Source organism: Ochotona curzoniae, unplaced genomic scaffold (genome assembly GCF_017591425.1).
Source record: "Ochotona curzoniae isolate NIBS_2020 unplaced genomic scaffold, NIBS_Ocur_1.0 scaffold_274, whole genome shotgun sequence".
Lineage (NCBI taxonomy): Eukaryota > Metazoa > Chordata > Mammalia > Lagomorpha > Ochotonidae > Ochotona > Ochotona curzoniae.
Window position 1 is genome coordinate 8426283 of NW_024467101.1, and position 17311 is coordinate 8443593.

Here is a 17311-nt window from a genome sequence, read left to right on the forward strand (position 1 = left end):
GGCCAGGGGCAAGGGCCTGGCTGTGCTCCGTCACAGCCTGCGTCAGCCCCTTCTGCCCCCTCCCCGCCCCAGCACTCCGAGCGAAGCCTGCAGCCCCAGGTGTTGGTGACTGGGTCTCACAGAGGAAGGTGGCCTGGGCGTTCCTCCCACTTTAGTCGTTGCCACCCGACTTCTACCCTGTTCCCTTCCTTCTGCATCTTACACTTTTGTTGTCTGTAAAATGGGCTTTTTCAGCCTTGGCATAGTCAAGTTAACTGGACAACCAATACACGTGTTATCTCTGAACCTGGGTAACCTGGACAGTGAAACATTGGGAAACTTCCATGTAGCTGACTTGCCAAAATGTGCAAATTTCCCAAGGCAAGTTGAGCACTCATCTTTAAAATCTGTCGGATACCTTACTGATACCAGGCAAATAGGTAGGATGGCGTTGGTGAACGAAATGGGCAAAATCCTTGCCGTAGTGGTATTTGCATTTCAGAGGGAGGTTAAACCACTGCCTGTGATGTCATCATCCCTCCTCAGGGCTGCTTTCGATCCAGGTTGCTGCTGGTGCATGGGAAGCCAGCAGAAGTTGGCCTGAGCACTGGGGCCCCAGGCACCCAGGTGGGAGACCCGAATGAAGTTCCTGGCTCCTGGCTTTGGCCTGGCCCAGGCTTTGCTGCAACAGCTATTTGGGGAGTGGTCTAGCAGGTGAAAGATGTCTCTCTTTGTACCTCCCCTCCTCTCCCTCTCTCTGTCACTCCCCGTTTCAAATAAGAAAATGAGTAGGTGATCCAAGAAAGTCTGAATGAGAAGGTGACATTTGAGTCAAGACTTAAAGGAGGTGAGTGCCTGAGCCATTGGAGAAAACCTTCCTGGCCAGAGGGAATGGTGTGTGTTTCCAGTCTAGCTCCCTGCTGGTGCACTTGGGAAGGCAGCTGAACATGGCCCATGTGCTTGGCCCTGTCATCCACATGAGAAACCCAGGTGGAGTTCAGTCTCCTGGCATTGGCCTGGCCCGGACCTGCTGTGGTGGCCACCTGGTAATCTCTCTCTATCTCTGTATGGCTCTCCTTATCAGTCATTCTACCTTTCAAGATTACTTTTTTTTTTTTTTTTTAAGATTTATATATTTTTATTGGGAAGGCAGATTTACAGAGAGGAGAGAAAGAAAAATCTTCCATCCATTGGTTCACACCCCAAGTGGCTGCAATGGCCAGAGCTGAGTCAATCTGAAGCAAGGAGCCTGGAGCTTCTTCCAGGTCTCTCATGCGGGTGCAGGGTCTCAAGGATTTAGACCATCCTCCACTGCTTTTCCAGGTCACAAGCAGGGAGATGGATGGGAAATGGAGCAGCCGGGACACAAACCAGCACCCATATGGGATCCCAGCAAGGCAAAGATTTAGCCGCTGAGATGTGTGCCAGGCCCCGGATTGCTCTTTAAGGAGGAATGATGTGTGGGTGCATGTGTGCATCGCATAGGGCTTGGAAGCTGTGAGGATGGCAGGGGAGGGGCAGCAGCTTTGGCTTTTACTAGTAGTGAGACGAGACCTGTTGTGGGGTATGGAGCAGAGGATGGCTGCTGTCTGCCTTTAGCTCCGGTCGGAGCATCCTGGCTGCTGCCTAGTGGGTTTTAGGACGACACACGTGAAGGCAGCTAGGATAGCAGCCTTAAGTGGGAGGAGATGGTGGCCCGGAGCCAGGTGATAGTGACAGCTGGTGAGAAGCCGCTTCATGGGTTCTTGGTTCATTTTGAAGTCAGACAGGCTTTGTGTAATGGACCGCATGCAGTTTGTGAGTGTATGGGTCAAGGTGATGCTGAGGTCTTTAACCTAAGGACCCATTCCAGGTGGCATTGAGGTAACTAGGTGATGAACACTGCGGCTGGAGGGAAGGACACAGGAGGTTCAGATTTGTCCTGTTCGGTTTGAGGTGTCCTCTATGCATACAGACGTGCCGGTGGGGAACCCAGTCAGGAGGTGGGCTGTGTAAGCTGGGGTTGAGGGAAGAAGGTGGGCCTGGGGTGTAATAGGCTGCATGGTCGGAGCTTAAGGCTCTGGCACAGGCAGAGATCCCCACAGAGGCTGCATGGAGTAGCTGGAGTAGGGGAGAGGGACGAGGGACTGCGCACTGGGCACTCGGTGTTGAAGGAGAGGAAGTGGTGCAAGCAAAGGCGAAGGGAAGCTGAGAAGGCGTGGACAGTGGGACAGCAGAGGAAACAGAGTGTGGCTTCTTGGAATCGCGGGGAAGACAGTGTTTCAGGGAGTCCCCGGCAGGGTCAAGGGCAGGGGCTTGTCCTTTGAAGTGACTGGCAGTCTTGCACACCCTGTCATCCAAGGCCGTCTGAATCCCACCCTTCTTTCCCTTACCCCATCTATTCCTTTCCTTTCCGAATCCCCGTCTCGAGCCAACCAGGGCGCCCCCAGACTTCTGCCCACACGTGTCTGGTCTTTCGCTGTGCCACTCCTCTGTCTGTATTGGAAAAATATATGTATTTATTTAAATGAGAACCAGATAGACAAGAAATTGTTCCATTTTGCTGGGTCATTCCTCAGATGCCTACAGTGGCCAGGATTTGGTTGGGCCAGAGTTGGGAGCCAGGAACTTAATCCAGGTCCCCTATGTGAGTGACAAGGACTCGGGCCATCCCATTCCTCATCTGCCCTCCCTCCCCGCTGGGTTCTGCATTAGCAGGAACCTCAGATTGGGAGCTGACATTCCAATAACTGAAACCCCTGCCCGCCCCTCCCTCCTCATTTTGGGATACCATGAGCATGAAATGATGGGGCCTTGTTAAGCACAGAGCCTGCTCCCCAGCTGCTGCTGGCTTAGTTGTTCTGTGGTCCCGCCTATGTTTTATGGGCTATCTTCTGGATCGTCTCAGTATTACTCTGCTCCCACTTAAAAAAATTTTAAAAAGATGTACTCATTTCTGTTGGAAAGGCAGATTTACAGAGAAGGATAGACAGAGAAAAGGAGCTTCCATCTGCTGATTTACTTCCCAATTGACTGAAATGGCTGAAGCTGAGCTGATCTGAAGCCAGAACCATCTTCCCTGTCTCCCACATGGCGTTCTGAGTCCCAAGGCTTTTGGTCATTCTCCCCTGCCTTCCCAGGCCACGAGCTGGGTACTGGATGGGAATTAGAGCGGCCGGAACATGAACCGGCAACCACATGGGATGTTAGTGCTTGCAGATGGAGGATTAGCCAGTTGAACCATTGTGCTCTCTCCCCACTGCCTTCCCACCCACTACCTCTTTCTTTTCTTTTCTTCTTTCTTCCTTCCTCCCTTCCTCCCTTCCTTCCTTCCTTCCTTCCTTCTTTTCTTTTCTTTTCTTTCTTTCTTTCTTCTTTACATTTATTTTATTTTTACTGGAAAGATATACAGATAGGAGGAGAGACAGAGAGGAAGATCTGTCTGTTGATTCAAAAGGCTGCAGTGAGCTGATCCAAAGCCAGGAGCTCAGAGCCTCTTTTGGGTTTCCCATGCGAGTGCAGAGCTTTGTCCCAAGGCCTTGGCCCATCCCCTACTGCTTTCCCAGGCCACAAGCAAGGAGCTGGATGGGAAGCAGGGCTGCTGGGATTAGAACCAGCACCCATATGGGATCACAGTGCAAGGCTAGGCTACCACACTGGGCCCAGCCCCCACCTTTCTAAGTCTGATCTTTTCAAGATCAGCCAAGCCTCTCTTCAGCTAAGAGGGCTTCCCCTGATGCTCTCCAGAGCTCAGAACCCTCCTCTGAGCGCCGGGGCAGTGACCTAGAGAACATCACTGCTCTGCTGTTGGGCTGCAACCCTGGACCTGACCTCTGAGTGTGTAAGAGCTGTGACAGAGGACTGCCCCTCCCGTGGTGGCCAGTGTCTGCCTCCTGTTGGGGCACCATCCCAGGCCCAGGATAGGCAGTGCTGCCCGTGTCTGTGTGCTCTGAGGGTGGTGATGAGACCTGGTGGGCCTCCATGGAGGATTTCCGTGGTATAGGTGGACAAGCTGAGATGGTGCAGGGCCTTGCTCTGTACTCATCAGCCTCAAACACGGTTCAGAAGACCTTAGGAACATTTATTTTTTTCCGAGTCCAGAGGCGCTTTCCTTTGAGCACCAGGTCTTTCCTCTCCTTGCTGTCTGTAGGTCAGTTAAGCACTGACTGTAGAATGACTTTCTAGAGGCTTAGTGCTGACGTAAGAACATTTGCTCATGGCCTTTGCCTACCTTTGGCTCCTTCTTGTTCTGAGAGTTTTAATTGCTGGCGGGGGGGGGGCTCAGAAGGTTGGTTTTTGTTAATCAGTTTTCACCCACATCCTGGAAAGCCCTAGTTTGGCAGGTACATCCAGATGGGCATTCTCTAAACACATTACAAAACTCGTCATACCTGTCGTCCAGGTTGCATGGGCTGGTCCCCAAATAACAACACCCAGGGGACTGTGCAGGGCTGTGTGGTAACACAGTTGACATACTCTTTCGCCTGGAGCATGTGTGTGTGTGCCAGGGCTTCACTGTTTCGGGCCCCTCACTGAGCACACTGGGTCATGCGGGGCAGTGATGGAAGGTGGTAGCATTGCCATTTCCCGGCTGTGTGACTCCAAATGCCTTGAACTGTCTGGGCTGCACTTTCCTCATGTGTGAACTTTTGAGATTCAAAGCCTCACAATTATCTTGAAAGAGTAACTTCAGAGAGTTGCACAGGACTCTCATTCCAGTGTGGCCTACAGTGCAAATCCATTGGTTGTTAGTGTCACCGTTAACATTTTGTTTTTGAAAAAAAAAAATTAAGATTGATTGAAAAAAATTTAAGATTTATTTGAAAGGCAGAGTTAGAGACTTTCCATGTGCTGAATCATTCTCAGATGCCTACATGGCCAGGACTGGGCCAGGCTGAAGCCAGGAGTTTCATTCAGGTCTCCCACATGGATGCAGGGACCTAAATACTTGAGCCTTCTTTCACTACTCTCCCAGGTGCAGGTGAAGAGATCTAAATCAGTAGTGGAGCAGCCGGGATTTGAACCAGTGCCAGTATGGAAAGCTGGCACAGCAGGCAGTGGCTTAAGGCACTGTGCCACAGTGCTGGCCCCTTGCTCTGAGTTTTAGGTAAGATTACTTAGCTCAGGGACTGTGTTGTCAGGGGAAGACAGAGGCCTGGTTGCCCTGTTGCTGGCCTACCATGATCTCCTGGCCTCACCTGTTACCTTGGCCGTAAGGTGAACCGGGGACCTTTCACTGTTTAAAAGAGGGCCAGCAGTGGAGGAGTGCAGAGTACAGCCCTCTTCCCAAATTCTAGGCTTCTTGGGGAAGGTGCTCCAAGGCATCGCCGAGAGCGTGGGCTCTCTTGGGAAGTGGGTCAGCCTCTGTCTGCCCGTGAGACAGAACTGAAGGAACAACATCCACACTGATCGATATGTGGCCTTCCTGGTCCGAGTGAAGAGGAGACGTGACATTGGCTCAGTCCCCTTCATTCTCTGCCTAGCTTGGTCCTAACTGTGCCTTGGAGTAGCTCTTCCCTGGGGAGAGATGTCACTGTTGAAGCCACTAACACTGACCTTCAGAGACCAGTTTTCCTTGCCAAGGCAGTTTTTGTTTTTTTTTTTTTTTTTTTTAACTTCCCAAGCAGTTTATTCTTTTTTTTTTTTTTTTTTAATTTTTATAAAATTTTATTTTGACATTCTTTACATAGTTAATTAGGGTAAGAAGGTTCAAGGGCTACATGAAAGTGGATAATACTAGTATGTTTTCCATATTGTTACCTTTATGTTTTAAGGGGGTTATTTAAGGGAGAAGGCCCACCCATTTTCCCACCCTCCCCAGATCCCGGATGTAGGGCATGCGCTGAGGTTCTTGCTCAAGTGGTTTTGATATTGCAACAGTTATGAATCGTTGTCAATCTTGCCACTCCAAGCACTATGAGGGCTTTGAAAAATCCACTGATTGACATAGTCCATCATAGCTGAGATGGTTGGTTGACCCGTTCTGTCTTCTCTCTTTTCTTCGTTAGGGTTTTGAGTCCAGCATTTAGATTAGGAAGATCTCCAAAGAAACTTCTTGTATGTGCTAACAAGTACAGGGCCCGGCACCGTCCATCGCTCCAATCAGCTGGTGGTTGCAGTTGCTGGGTTGGTTCTGTTTTCACTCCCGACTTCCACTGGAACCAATGGGTGTTGCAGTCCAGCCTAGTTCTGCCCAGCACATACTTGGCCCTCACATAAACCAGCGGGAGCTGCAGCCTAGGTTGGAGCGACCCACAATAACCCCCACCAGGCCCACCCCCTACCCTGGTTTGCCAGTAAGTGTAGCAGTAATCCAGTCTGTCCCACACCCCATTCCACCCCAGCCGCTATCTTAGTTATCTTAGTTTTATGTCCTGTGGAAGTGGTAACCCAAGAGGGATGAGCCCACTATTTCCCTCCCAGGCCTCTCCCACTCCCAGATTCCAGTTGATGCTGCATCTAAGCCCAAACAACCCTCGCCCACTTTAATTTTGTTTGCACCAGTAGGAATAATCCACCCAGCCCGGCTTTTCCCTGATCTGGTCCGCACGAAGCCCACAGGTGTGGTAGCTCTGCCTAGTCTGGTCTGCCCCCATCCCAGCCCATGCTCTCCTGCGGAAGTAGCTGTCCTGCAAAGGAACCCTCCCTTATTCCCCTGCCGGCTCTGCCTACTTCCTTTCTTGTTCTCAGGCTGGTAGGGCGCTGCGGTCCCTTCCGGTACAGGCCACCTCACCTCAGCATTCCATAATGTGCACTAGTCTTTGTTGCGACCAACCCTAGGTCGACCCACACTGGTGCCTGGATTTGCCAGTGGATGATGTGGACAGATTCAGCCTGGTCTTGCCCCCACGTCAGCCAATTGTATGCCAGTGGGTAGCTTTCCATGGCCTTTTCTGGGCTGTTTCCTATCATGTTTCTTGCGTTTACCTGCCGGGTCTGTGTCCTGCCAGAGGAGTTGCCCAGGCTCCTCCATCAGAACCTCTCCCAATGCCAGGTTTCACGCTTACCAGTGGGTCCATGAGCCAACCTTACTCAGTCCACCTCCTGTAATAACAGGAACTGTGGCTTTTCCTGACTGGCCTTCCACCCAATCTGGTTCTTGCTGTTGGATGTTCCAGCCCAGCCATGGTTTGTCTATACCCACATATGGCTCACACATGGCTCAGTAGGGGTTTGAGACCCTGCCTAGTCCATCCCACATCTGCCCTGGTCCTCCAGAACACCAGGGGGAGTCGGGGTCCGGCCCGGTTCGGTGCATCCAATCCCAGTCCACACTTGTGCCAAGGGAGACTACAACTGTTTCCAGATCAGAACGCAGCTCCCCTTCCAGGCCATGTGCCTCTTGGTGGGAACCTCAGCCCAGCTAGGGTTGTCCCCTTTGCTCCCCAACTGGGTCTGTTCCCAGCCATAGATCACTTGCCTGCCAATGGATGCTCTGACTCAGCTTGGCACAGCTCCTCACCTGTCCCGACCTCTGGCCAAGGCAGTTTTTTGAAACACACAGTTTTTATTTATTAAACATGCAGTGATACCCACAAGCAGCATCCATTGGCTGGTCCACTCCCCGAGTGGCTGCAACAGCCAAGAGTCAGGAACTCCATCCTGATCTCCCACCTGGCTGGTAGGGCCTGAGTGTCCGAGCCATCCTCCACTCTTCACAAGGAGCTGGTTTGGAGGCAGAGTGACCAAAACGCCCACTCCGATATGGAATGCCATTGTCAGAGTGAACACCTCAGGCTGCTGTGCCCCAGTGCTGGCCTCTACCCAGATGTCCTTCGGTCACGGCAAACTGGGTCACGCTGGTCAAGTGTCTCATTCCCTTTGTCCTTCCCCGATAGCTGCTTCTCTGGTAGATCTCAGAGCACCAGTCGTCCCCTTCAGGGACTCACCATGGGTTGGAGGTGTGCAGGGTGTGGTGCTGGCACAGCCGGCTTCGAACTTCCCATCCAGCTGCCGAGCCCGACTGCTCTGACAGGCACCTTGGCCCTGATGCTAAGAGGCCCTTCCACTGGCCGCCTGGGAAATTCTGATACCTCTGTGTGGCTTGTTCCTGCTTTCCTTCCTCGTGAGATTAGCTGGCCCTGCCCGTGTTTGTCCTCTCTTGTCCCCTTGGCAGCGTCCTGTGTTGTGCTGCCAAGAGCGATCACGCTTCACTCTCTGATACTGAGCAGCGCCCCCTCAGCCGGGAGAAGGGTCCCTCCTGGAGCAGAGACACGTGGCGTGTGAGGGAGGCAGGGCGGGTTGTGTGGCCTTGAGCATGCTGATTTTCAGTCTTTGTTCCTTAGACCATAGGTTGTCTGGAGGACCCTTGGCAAGGAGAGTGAGAATGGAGTGAGCTGGATTCTAGGTCCCTTTTTGTTTGTTCAAGATTTATTTATTTGTTTTGAAAGAGGGAGAGACAGATCTTCCATCCACTGCTTTGTTCCACAAATCTCCCCTCGCTCTACCTAGCAGCCAGGGCAAGACAAGGCACCAAGGCCAAAAGCTGGAATGGGAATTCCATCCTGTTCTCCTGCATGGGGGGCAGGGGCCCAAGGATGCCTCCCACAATGTGGGGTTTTTTTTTTTAAAGTATGATTTATTTTATTTTTAGTTGAAAGGCCAATTTATAGAAAGGAAAGACAGTGAAAAATCTTTTATCCACTAGTTCGCTTTTTAAAAAATATTTTTGCAAGATTTAATTTTTATTGGAAAGGCATATCTTAAAGAGAGAAGGAGAAACAGAAAAAAAAAGATCTTCCATCTACAGATTCACTCCCCAAGTGAGTGCAATGGCCGGTGCTGAGCCGATCTGAAGCCAGGAGCCAGGGGACTCTTCCAGGTCTCCCACACAGGTACAGGGTCCCAAGGCCTTGGGTCGTCCTCCACTGCTTTCCCAGGCCACAAGCAGGGAGCTGGATGGGAAGTGGGGCTGCCGGAATTAGAGCCAGCATCCGTATGGGATCTCAGCACGTTCAAGGAGAGGACTTTAGCTGCTAGGCCACCACACTGGACCCAATGGCCCCGGATTCTTGATTCTTGGGCCCCTGGGCCCACATGAAGATCCTACCTGATGGCTTTGGATCAGCTCAGCTCTGGCCATTGTAGTCTTTTAAGGAGTGAACCAGAGGGTAGAAGAGCTCTTTCTCTCTCTCTCTCTCTGTAAATATATCTTTCAAATAAAAATAAATGAATATTTCTTTTAAAAGGTAATTTTGTCTTTAGAAAGTGTTTATTTATGTGAAAGGCAATCACAGAAAGTGGGAGCACTAGGAGTTTGATCTCACGTCCGACACTGACGCCTCAACCAACTGCAGTGACACTAGGACGCTGACACTGGGAGCCTGAAACGCCATCTTGGTCTCTCCTGTGGGCGGCAGGGGCCAGCCACTTGGGATGTCACCTGTTGCCCCAGGTGCACCAGCAAGGGCTGGATCAGAAGTGGACTAGCCCAGACTGGAACCGGCACTCCTGTGGAACGCCAGTGTTGCTGGTGGCAGCTTACCTGTTAGACACTGCGCCAGCCCCTGTGATTCTATTTTAAAGTGACGTTCGTGTTTTCATCATTGATGCCAAGTGAAGTGATCATCTCCTGAGCAGCAGTGTGCCTTGTCTGTGCCTCGGGATGAGACCCATGCTGTTGGTGGCAGTGGCATTTATTCTTGTCGGCGTGTATCCATTCTTGTGCCATCCCCTACCAGAAAAAAGTAGATGAGACACACAGAGAGACAAGCGGGGAACTCCCTGTTTAATGGGGAAAATTGAGTGTCAGAGACGAAGTCGATGGTGATCTCCGAACTCCTCATTAGAAAGTGACTGTTGGCCCGAGCATGGTAGCCTAGCAGCCAAAGTCCTCGCCTTACAACTGCCAGGATCCAATATGGGCGCTGGTTCTTGTCCTGGCTGCCTTACTTCTTATCCAGCTCCCTGCTTTTGGCCTGGAAAAGCGGTTGAGGATGGTCCAAATCCTTGGGACCCTGCACCCACATGGGAGACCAGAAGAAGCTCCTGGCTTTGCATCAGCTCATCTCTGTCCATTGCAGCCATTTAGGGAGTGAACCAACGGATGGAAGACCTTTCTCTCTCCTTCTTTCCATAAATCTCATCTGATTTTCCAATAAAAATAAATAAATCTTTTTGAAAGTGACTGTTACTAGCAGTATTGAGAATTCAGAGAAAAATTAAAATCTGTCTAGTACTTAAGTTTTAACAGAATTAAATTTATATTAGGAGCTTAAAAATAGATTTTCTTTATTTTTTATTCATAAAATTGTATTTAGCTATATGAAGACAAAAATTTTAAAAATTGTTCAAGACTTTTTTTCCCCTATTAAACCTAGCCCTAGCTTCTGAGACTAAAATACAATGCTTAGCTAGGACTATATGTTGTTTTCTTTCTTTCTTTTTTTTTAGGTTTAATTTATTTGAAAGGCGATTTTTGCAGAGATAGGGAGACACACACACACATACACACACACACACACACCCTAGATCCTCCATCCACTGATTCACTCCCCAAATGGTCCCAACAGCTAGAGCTGAACTAATCCAAAGCCAGGATCCAGAGCTTCTTCCAGGTCTCCCACATGGACATAGGGGCCCAAGATCCTGGTTCATTTTTGGTTGTTTTCCCAGGACATAAAACAGGAAACTGGATCCAAAATGAAGCAGCTGGGACACGAACCAGTGCCCATGTGTGATGCCGGTACTGGCAAGCTATGGATTAGTTTGCTACTCTGTGTTGCTGGTGCCCCAAGATGAAACTGTTTCTATGAGCTCCACCTCTTTTTTTCACCTGAGACCCCAAGACTATATTGTGCTTTGTCTCTGGCGTATGATCCTCCCCAAGGGTTCTTTATAGTTATAGAAAACATAAAGGAAAATTACAGGTTTTTAGGCTGTATTTCCTGTTTGTTAAATCTAAAAAGGAAATGAACAGAAACTAGTTCTTGGATCTCGCTTCAACGAAATAGCCTTACATTTGTGGGTGTGGAAAATCGGCTTGGAGTGGGGAAAGTGACTCCTAGGCAAAACCAGTTGTTCCAGCTGTGCCCCTTCTAATTTAGACCGCAGCCCTGTAAAAAGTTAAACTGAGGGAGATCCCAGGCCAGAAGGCTGCCTCCTTACCAAGTGACTCATCCCAGTGGCACCACTCTTCAATGGGTGATATTTTTTTTTAAATGTTTCCTGCTGGACCTGGTGCCGTGGCCTAGTGCCTAAAGTCCTCTCCTTGAACATGCTGGGATCCCATATGGGCGCCGATTCTAATCCTGGCAGCTCCACTTCCCTTCCAGCTCCCTGCCTGTGGCCTGGGAAAGCAGTGGAGGACGGCCCAAAGCCTGGGGACTTGCACCCACGTGGGAGACCTGGAGGAGGTTCCTGGCTCCTAGCTCCAGATTGGCACAGCACCAGCCATTACACTCACTTGGGGAGTGAATCATCGGATGGAAGATCTTCTCTCCTCCTCTCTGTATATCTGACTTTGTAATAAAAATACATCAATCTGATAAAATAAATAAATAAATGCTTCCTGCCACATTGGAAACTTGTCTCTGTTTTCTTGGGCTCATGCACTTCATCAGCTCTCAGTACTGTGCCCTCCATGGCGGAGGCTGCCAGGGCGAGCATGTCTGGGCTCCTCCAGGACTGAACCCGAACCTCAGGGGTGTTTTTTTCTCTCCTGTAGAGAGATTGAAAAAAATCTCTTCTACTTTCTTCGAGAGGTCTCTGCAGGATCTGGTACTACTAGTGTGAGTACACGCTTAAGAGAATAGACACACAGCCTGGCTCAATGGCTAAATCCTCACTGTGCATCCACCAGGATCCCATATGGGCTCTGGTTCTTGTTCCGGCTGCTCCACTTCCCATCCAGCTCCCTGCTTGTGGCCTGGGAAAGCAGTCAAGGACAGCCCAAAGTCTTGGGACCCTGCATCTACATGGAAAACCTGGAAGAAGCTCCTGACTCCTGGCTCAGATCGGCTCAATTTGGCCATTGCCTGGGGAGTTACCTGGGGAGTGAACCAAATAATCTTTGTATCATCCTTCTCTCTGTAAATCTGCTCTTCCAATAAAAATAAGTTAAAAGAGAGACAGAGAGAGAAAGTACACAGGGAGATGGCTACCCAGAGTAGAGCCTTAAGGGAGGTGTTCTGTTTCATATCTAGTCTGTATTTTGGTGCAACTTTCTGAAACGCTTTTTTTTTTAATTAAAAAAAAAATTAGGGCCCGGCGCGGTGGCGCAAGTAGGTTAAAGGTCCTCGCTTTGCACGCCCGGGATCCCATATGGGCACCGGTTCTAATCCCGAGCAGCCCAGCTTCCCTTCCAGCTCCCTGCTTGTGGCCTGGGAAAGCAGTCGAGGACGGCCCAAAGCTTTGGGACCCTGCACCCGCGTGGGAGACCCGGAAGAGGCTCCTGGCTTCGGATCGGCATAGTATCGGCCGTTGCGCTCACTTGGGGAGTGAATCATCGGACGGAAGATCTTCCTCTCTGTCTCTCCTCTCTGTATATCTGCCTTTCCAATGAAAAAATAATAAAAATAAATCTTTAAAAAAAAAAAAATTATTTATTTTTATTGGAAAGGCAGATATACAGAGAGGAGGAGAAACAGAAAGAAAGATCTTCTGTCCGATGGTTCACTCCCCAAGTGAGCACAACAGCTGGAGCTGAGCCAATCTGGAGCCAGGAGCCAGGAGCTCTTCCGGGTCTCCCATGTGGATGCAGGGTCCCAAGGCTTTGGGCCATCCTCCACTGCTGTCCCAGGCCACAGGCAGGGAGCTGGATGGGAAGCAGGACTGCCGGGATTAGAATCGGCGACCATATGGGGTCCTGGTGCATTTGAGGCGAGGACTTTAGCCACTATGCTATCGCGCCGCCTCCCGAAAAGCATTTTTGCTGCTTCCTGTGTCCCATTCCTGCTCTGCTTTAGTTTCCTGTGTGTGAACTATCTTGATAACATCAGCTGCAGGCCCCCAGGGCCCCTCTGCAGGGGCTCTGAGAGCTGCTGGGGGAGAAGCAGCACCCGGAGGAGTGGACGTTCTCACCAGCGCACGCATGGGAGCGCTGTGCTGGCAGCCTGACCAACCCTGCATCTCTGTCATTGTAATCCCAAAGGAGAAGCTTTCCTGCGTGTCCCTTTCTTCATTCTGGTAGCAGCAAAGACACCCATATATATGAGTTGAAAAAAAGATTTATTTATTTTTATTGGAAAGGCAAATTTACAGACAGAAGGAGAGACGGAGAGAAAGATCTTCCATCCGTTGGATCACTCACCATATAGCCACAACTGCTGGAGCCAAGCCAGTCCGAAGCCAGGAGCTTCTTCCAGGTCTCCCATGTGGGTGCAAGGTCCCAAGGCTTTAAGTCATCCTCTACTGCTTTCCCAGATCATAAGTGGGGAGCTGGATAGAAAGTAGAGCAGCCAGGACATGAACCAGTGTCCATATGGGGTGCTGGCACCACGGAGTAGAGGATTAACCTGTTGAGCTGCGGTACCAGCTTCCACCCACTTAGCTAAGTTAAACAGCTGCCCCATGTTACAGGCTTTCTGATGTAGAAGACTTTTCCAGAGTGTTTGCCATTCCCTGCTGTTAGGCAGCCGAGTTCTCCCCAGTGGGCATAGGTATGCGTGGTCCTGCGGTGTTCCCCTTGTCCTTGTGAAGATTCTTCTGTGAAAGTCCTAGAAGCTTGAGTAGAATCACTGGATCAGAAGGCGTGTACGCTTACAAGTGTGATAAATCCATCCTCTCCCCCCAGCCCAGGTCCGAGCGACCAAGACCTAACACCCACTGTCCTAGAAAAGGTGTAAGCAGCACTTTCCCATCCACATGTGTGCCGAGTCCTCCTCCTGTTCTCCCTCCCAGCTGAGAACGGAATCCAACACTGCTGAAAGCTATCCCTCTCTTTGTCTTGCAGAGTCTGGCCACAGATAAGGGACCAAAATGACGGACTCAAAGTATTTCACCACAACCAAGAAAGGTACTGTTTTCGTTTTTTTATGATCTTTGTTTTAGTCTTTCCCTGCCTGAACCCTCTACTTGCTTCCTGTGGGGTGGGCGGGAGGCTCAGGGGTGGCCTGGATGCCCACACTAGGAAACAGCTGAGAGAGCTGCTGTGCCGCGTAGGTCCTGAGAACCCGCTGTCAGTGTGGAAAGTGGACAACAGGAAGAGTGGGAGCCGCAAGAATGGGCAAAAGCTCCCCGCCACACACACACACTTTTGGGTTCTCCGTGGCTTGCTTTGTTAGTGATGATATTTTTAACTATTGGTGATAGTGAAGTAGGATGTTTGTTTCCTGTCTGTCACCCTGCAGTGGAGGATGTGTCTGGTCCTTTGGGGGTGCAGGAGCTCCCATACTGTTTTTCATTTGACGTTATCATGAGTGTTTCCAGCAGCTTCAGTGACTCAGTACTAGATCTGTTGAGTTGCTGCCCTGAAAGTTGCTAAGTAAGCTCCTGCTGGTGGATATTCTGGTCCTTCCTCCTTCTGAGGAAGTGGAGGACGTTGTCCTCGCTGGCAAATGTGCTTCAACCCTGTAAGCATCTTTCTGATCTTTCTGACCAGCTCTTCCTTCTTTTTTTAAGGTGTTTTCTTTTTCTTTTCTTTTCTTTTTTTGTTTTGAAAGGTAGAACTACAGAGAAAGAGAGACAGAGAGAGGTCTTCCATCTACTGGTTCACTCCCAGCGGAGATGGGCTGGTCTGAAGCCAGGAGCCAGGAGCTCCTCCCAGTTCTCCTACATGGGTGGCAGGGGCCCAAGCACTTGGACTGTCTTCTGCTGCTTTCCTAGGCCGTTAGCAGGGACCTGGGTTAGAAGTAGGATATGGCCTAGGCGTGAACCAGGGCCCATGAACCCACAGAGGATGCTGATGCTGGAGGCTTTGGCTTTACCCACTGTACCACAGTGGTGGTTCCTGGCAGTGGGAGATTCTTGTGGATTTTCTTTTGTAAAGACTGTGCAGAGAGAGTTGCTTAGGTTCCAGTCTTGAATCCATTATCAGTGGTGGGTTTCAACAAGGGAAGGTTTGAGGCAGGTTTTTTGTTTTTTGTTTTAAGATTAATTAATTTATCTGAAAGAATCTTTCTGCTTCTCCCCCTATGAGTAACTCTTTCCAAAAAAAAATTAAAAAATAAATCTCTAAATAAAAAGTAAATTTCTCAAGTAAGTTTGATATCCAGGATATAAGTCATGAAGATACATTGAAAGGAACAATTAAGGGTGCCATCTCTCCTTACAGAGCTGTCTGCTTTGGGGCAGATTTCCCAAAGTTACTCTGCCTGGTAAAATAGCTACACTGCCTTTTGAGGAATAGGGGGCAGAGCTTTAGCAAATGACAGCTAGATCTTTCTCTGTCTCTCTGTCCTTTACTATCCGTTCTCCGAGTTATTTTTCCCTGGTAAAATACAACATTATCTTGAAAATTTCCATACCATAAAACTTATTTTGATGGTGTGTAAGTTTCTGTAGGTTTTTACAAACACACATAGATGTAGCTAAATCAAGATCCCAGATACTGCTGTAAGCTCTCCAGCTTAAATCCTCTTATAGTCAACCTCGTCTCACCCCAAGTCCTTGTCCTCAGTCCCTGTGTTGCAGCCTTTCCAGAATGGCATATGTGGATCTGTTTGTATAAATGTCAACTTTTGAGTCTGGTTTCTTTTACTTAGCACAATTCATCTGAGGTTCATTCACGTTGCTGCCTGTATCAGCAGTTGATAAGTTTCTATTGCAGAGTAATAGTTCATTGTAAGAAAGTAAAGCATTTATGTATTACTAGCTGATGTATCTTTGGGCTTATTCTGAATTTTTGATGATTGAAAATAAATTATAAGCAAAATAAGTAAATATTTATAATTATTCATAATTAATATAATTTATACGTTTATAAATTATATGTAATTTATTGTTACACAGAGGAAAAGACAGATCTTACATACGCTGGTTCACTCCCCAAATGGTTGCAACAGCCGGGGCTGGGCCAGGCTGCATCCATGGTTCCGGAGCTTTCCATATGTGGGTGTAGGGGCCCAAATACTTGGGTCATTTTCCTCTGTTTTCCCTGGTGCATTACCAGAAAGCTGAATCAGGAGTAGAGCGGCCAGGACTCTAACCTGAACCCGTATGGGATGCCAGCATCACAAGTAGTAAACTTAGCCCTATGCCACAGCCCCAGCACTGACACCTGCCCCAGGGCTGATCCTAATGTAGGATTGCAGGGAGGGAGGCAAGCAAACCAGGTCTTAGGAAAAGTGACAGTGCCTCAGCCTGGAGCCAGACGTGGCTGTGCGGTGGGAGAGAAAGTGTCTGTCCTGTGTATGATGGAGGAAGTGGGCCTCTGAATTGACTGGATCTGGGGGCCCGGTGCACAAGCCTAGTGACTAAATCCTTTCCTTCATCTGCCAGGATCCCATATGGCTGCAGGTTTGTATTCTAGCTGCTCCACTTCCCATCCAGCTTGTGGCCTGAAAAAGCAGTCGAGGACAGCCCAAAGCTTTGGGACCCTGCACCCATGTGGGAGACCCAGAAGAAGCTCCTGATTCCTGGCTTTGGATCAGCTCAGCTCCAGTTGTTGCAGCTGCTTGGGAAGTGAACCAGTGAATGGGAGATCTTTCTCTGTCTCTCTTTCTTTCTGTATATCTCATTTTCCAATTAAAAAAAACCCCGCGTTGCCCAGCTGCCTTGGGGCTGAGGTGACTCAGGCCTGGAGACAGTTGGCAATGAGCAGGTGCTTTTCCAGGGGCCAGAATCAAGGTCTGTATGGTGGATTTCAGAGCAAGCAGACACAAGCCCCTCACCCTCTTGCAGGCACAGATCATGTGTTCTTTGAATGAACTTGAACTGCAGGATCTGCAAATTCCTCCTGCTGCCTTGAGCAATACCCTCGTGGCCTGGCCCTGGTCTGTGCTGGGCGATTGTTCTTCCTTGGCCATGGGTACTGTGAAGTTCCCTGCAGAAAGAAAAAATGTCATGGAAAGAAACCTACACATTTTCCTTTTTCTCACTGTAAATCCAACTAGAACTTGCTCAGCATTTTTTTCCCCACATCCTCCACTCTGAAATAACTGGAGAGGGAAACCCGAGACTCCTGTTCTGCAAGAGGGATCCAAAGACAGGGTCGGGGGAACATTAGGAATAGCAGCAGTCACCCTTAAGACTGACCGCCGGCTGCCAGCTGAGCATTTCCCCCGATCCGACTCAGGAAGGAGTGTACACAGAGGCAAAGTCGGAGCCCTGGGTGGGCCCAGCATAGGGACGAAGAGAGTGGAGCTGCAGACCTCATTCTACGTCTTGGCTTTACCACCTGGCTGTATCAGCTGCTGGACCTCTTAAAGCCTCGCTTTACTCACCTGTAAAATGGGGGCGAACAGTTGTGAGGATT

At 49.6% G+C, this 17311-nt stretch overlaps 1 protein-coding gene across 3 annotated transcripts in view; it reads left to right on the top strand.

Moving 5' to 3' along the window:
- The window catches only part of AP1B1 (adaptor related protein complex 1 subunit beta 1), a 49902-nt gene that overhangs the window by 3386 nt on the left and 29205 nt on the right, over positions 1-17311 (top strand). For all 3 annotated transcript variants that reach the window (XM_041003464.1, XM_041003465.1, XM_041003466.1), the window contains exon 2: positions 13850-13912. In XM_041003464.1, coding sequence (XP_040859398.1) covers positions 13876-13912 — 37 coding nt within the window. In that variant the 5' untranslated portion in view covers positions 13850-13875. The remainder of the gene's footprint in view (positions 1-13849; positions 13913-17311) is intronic.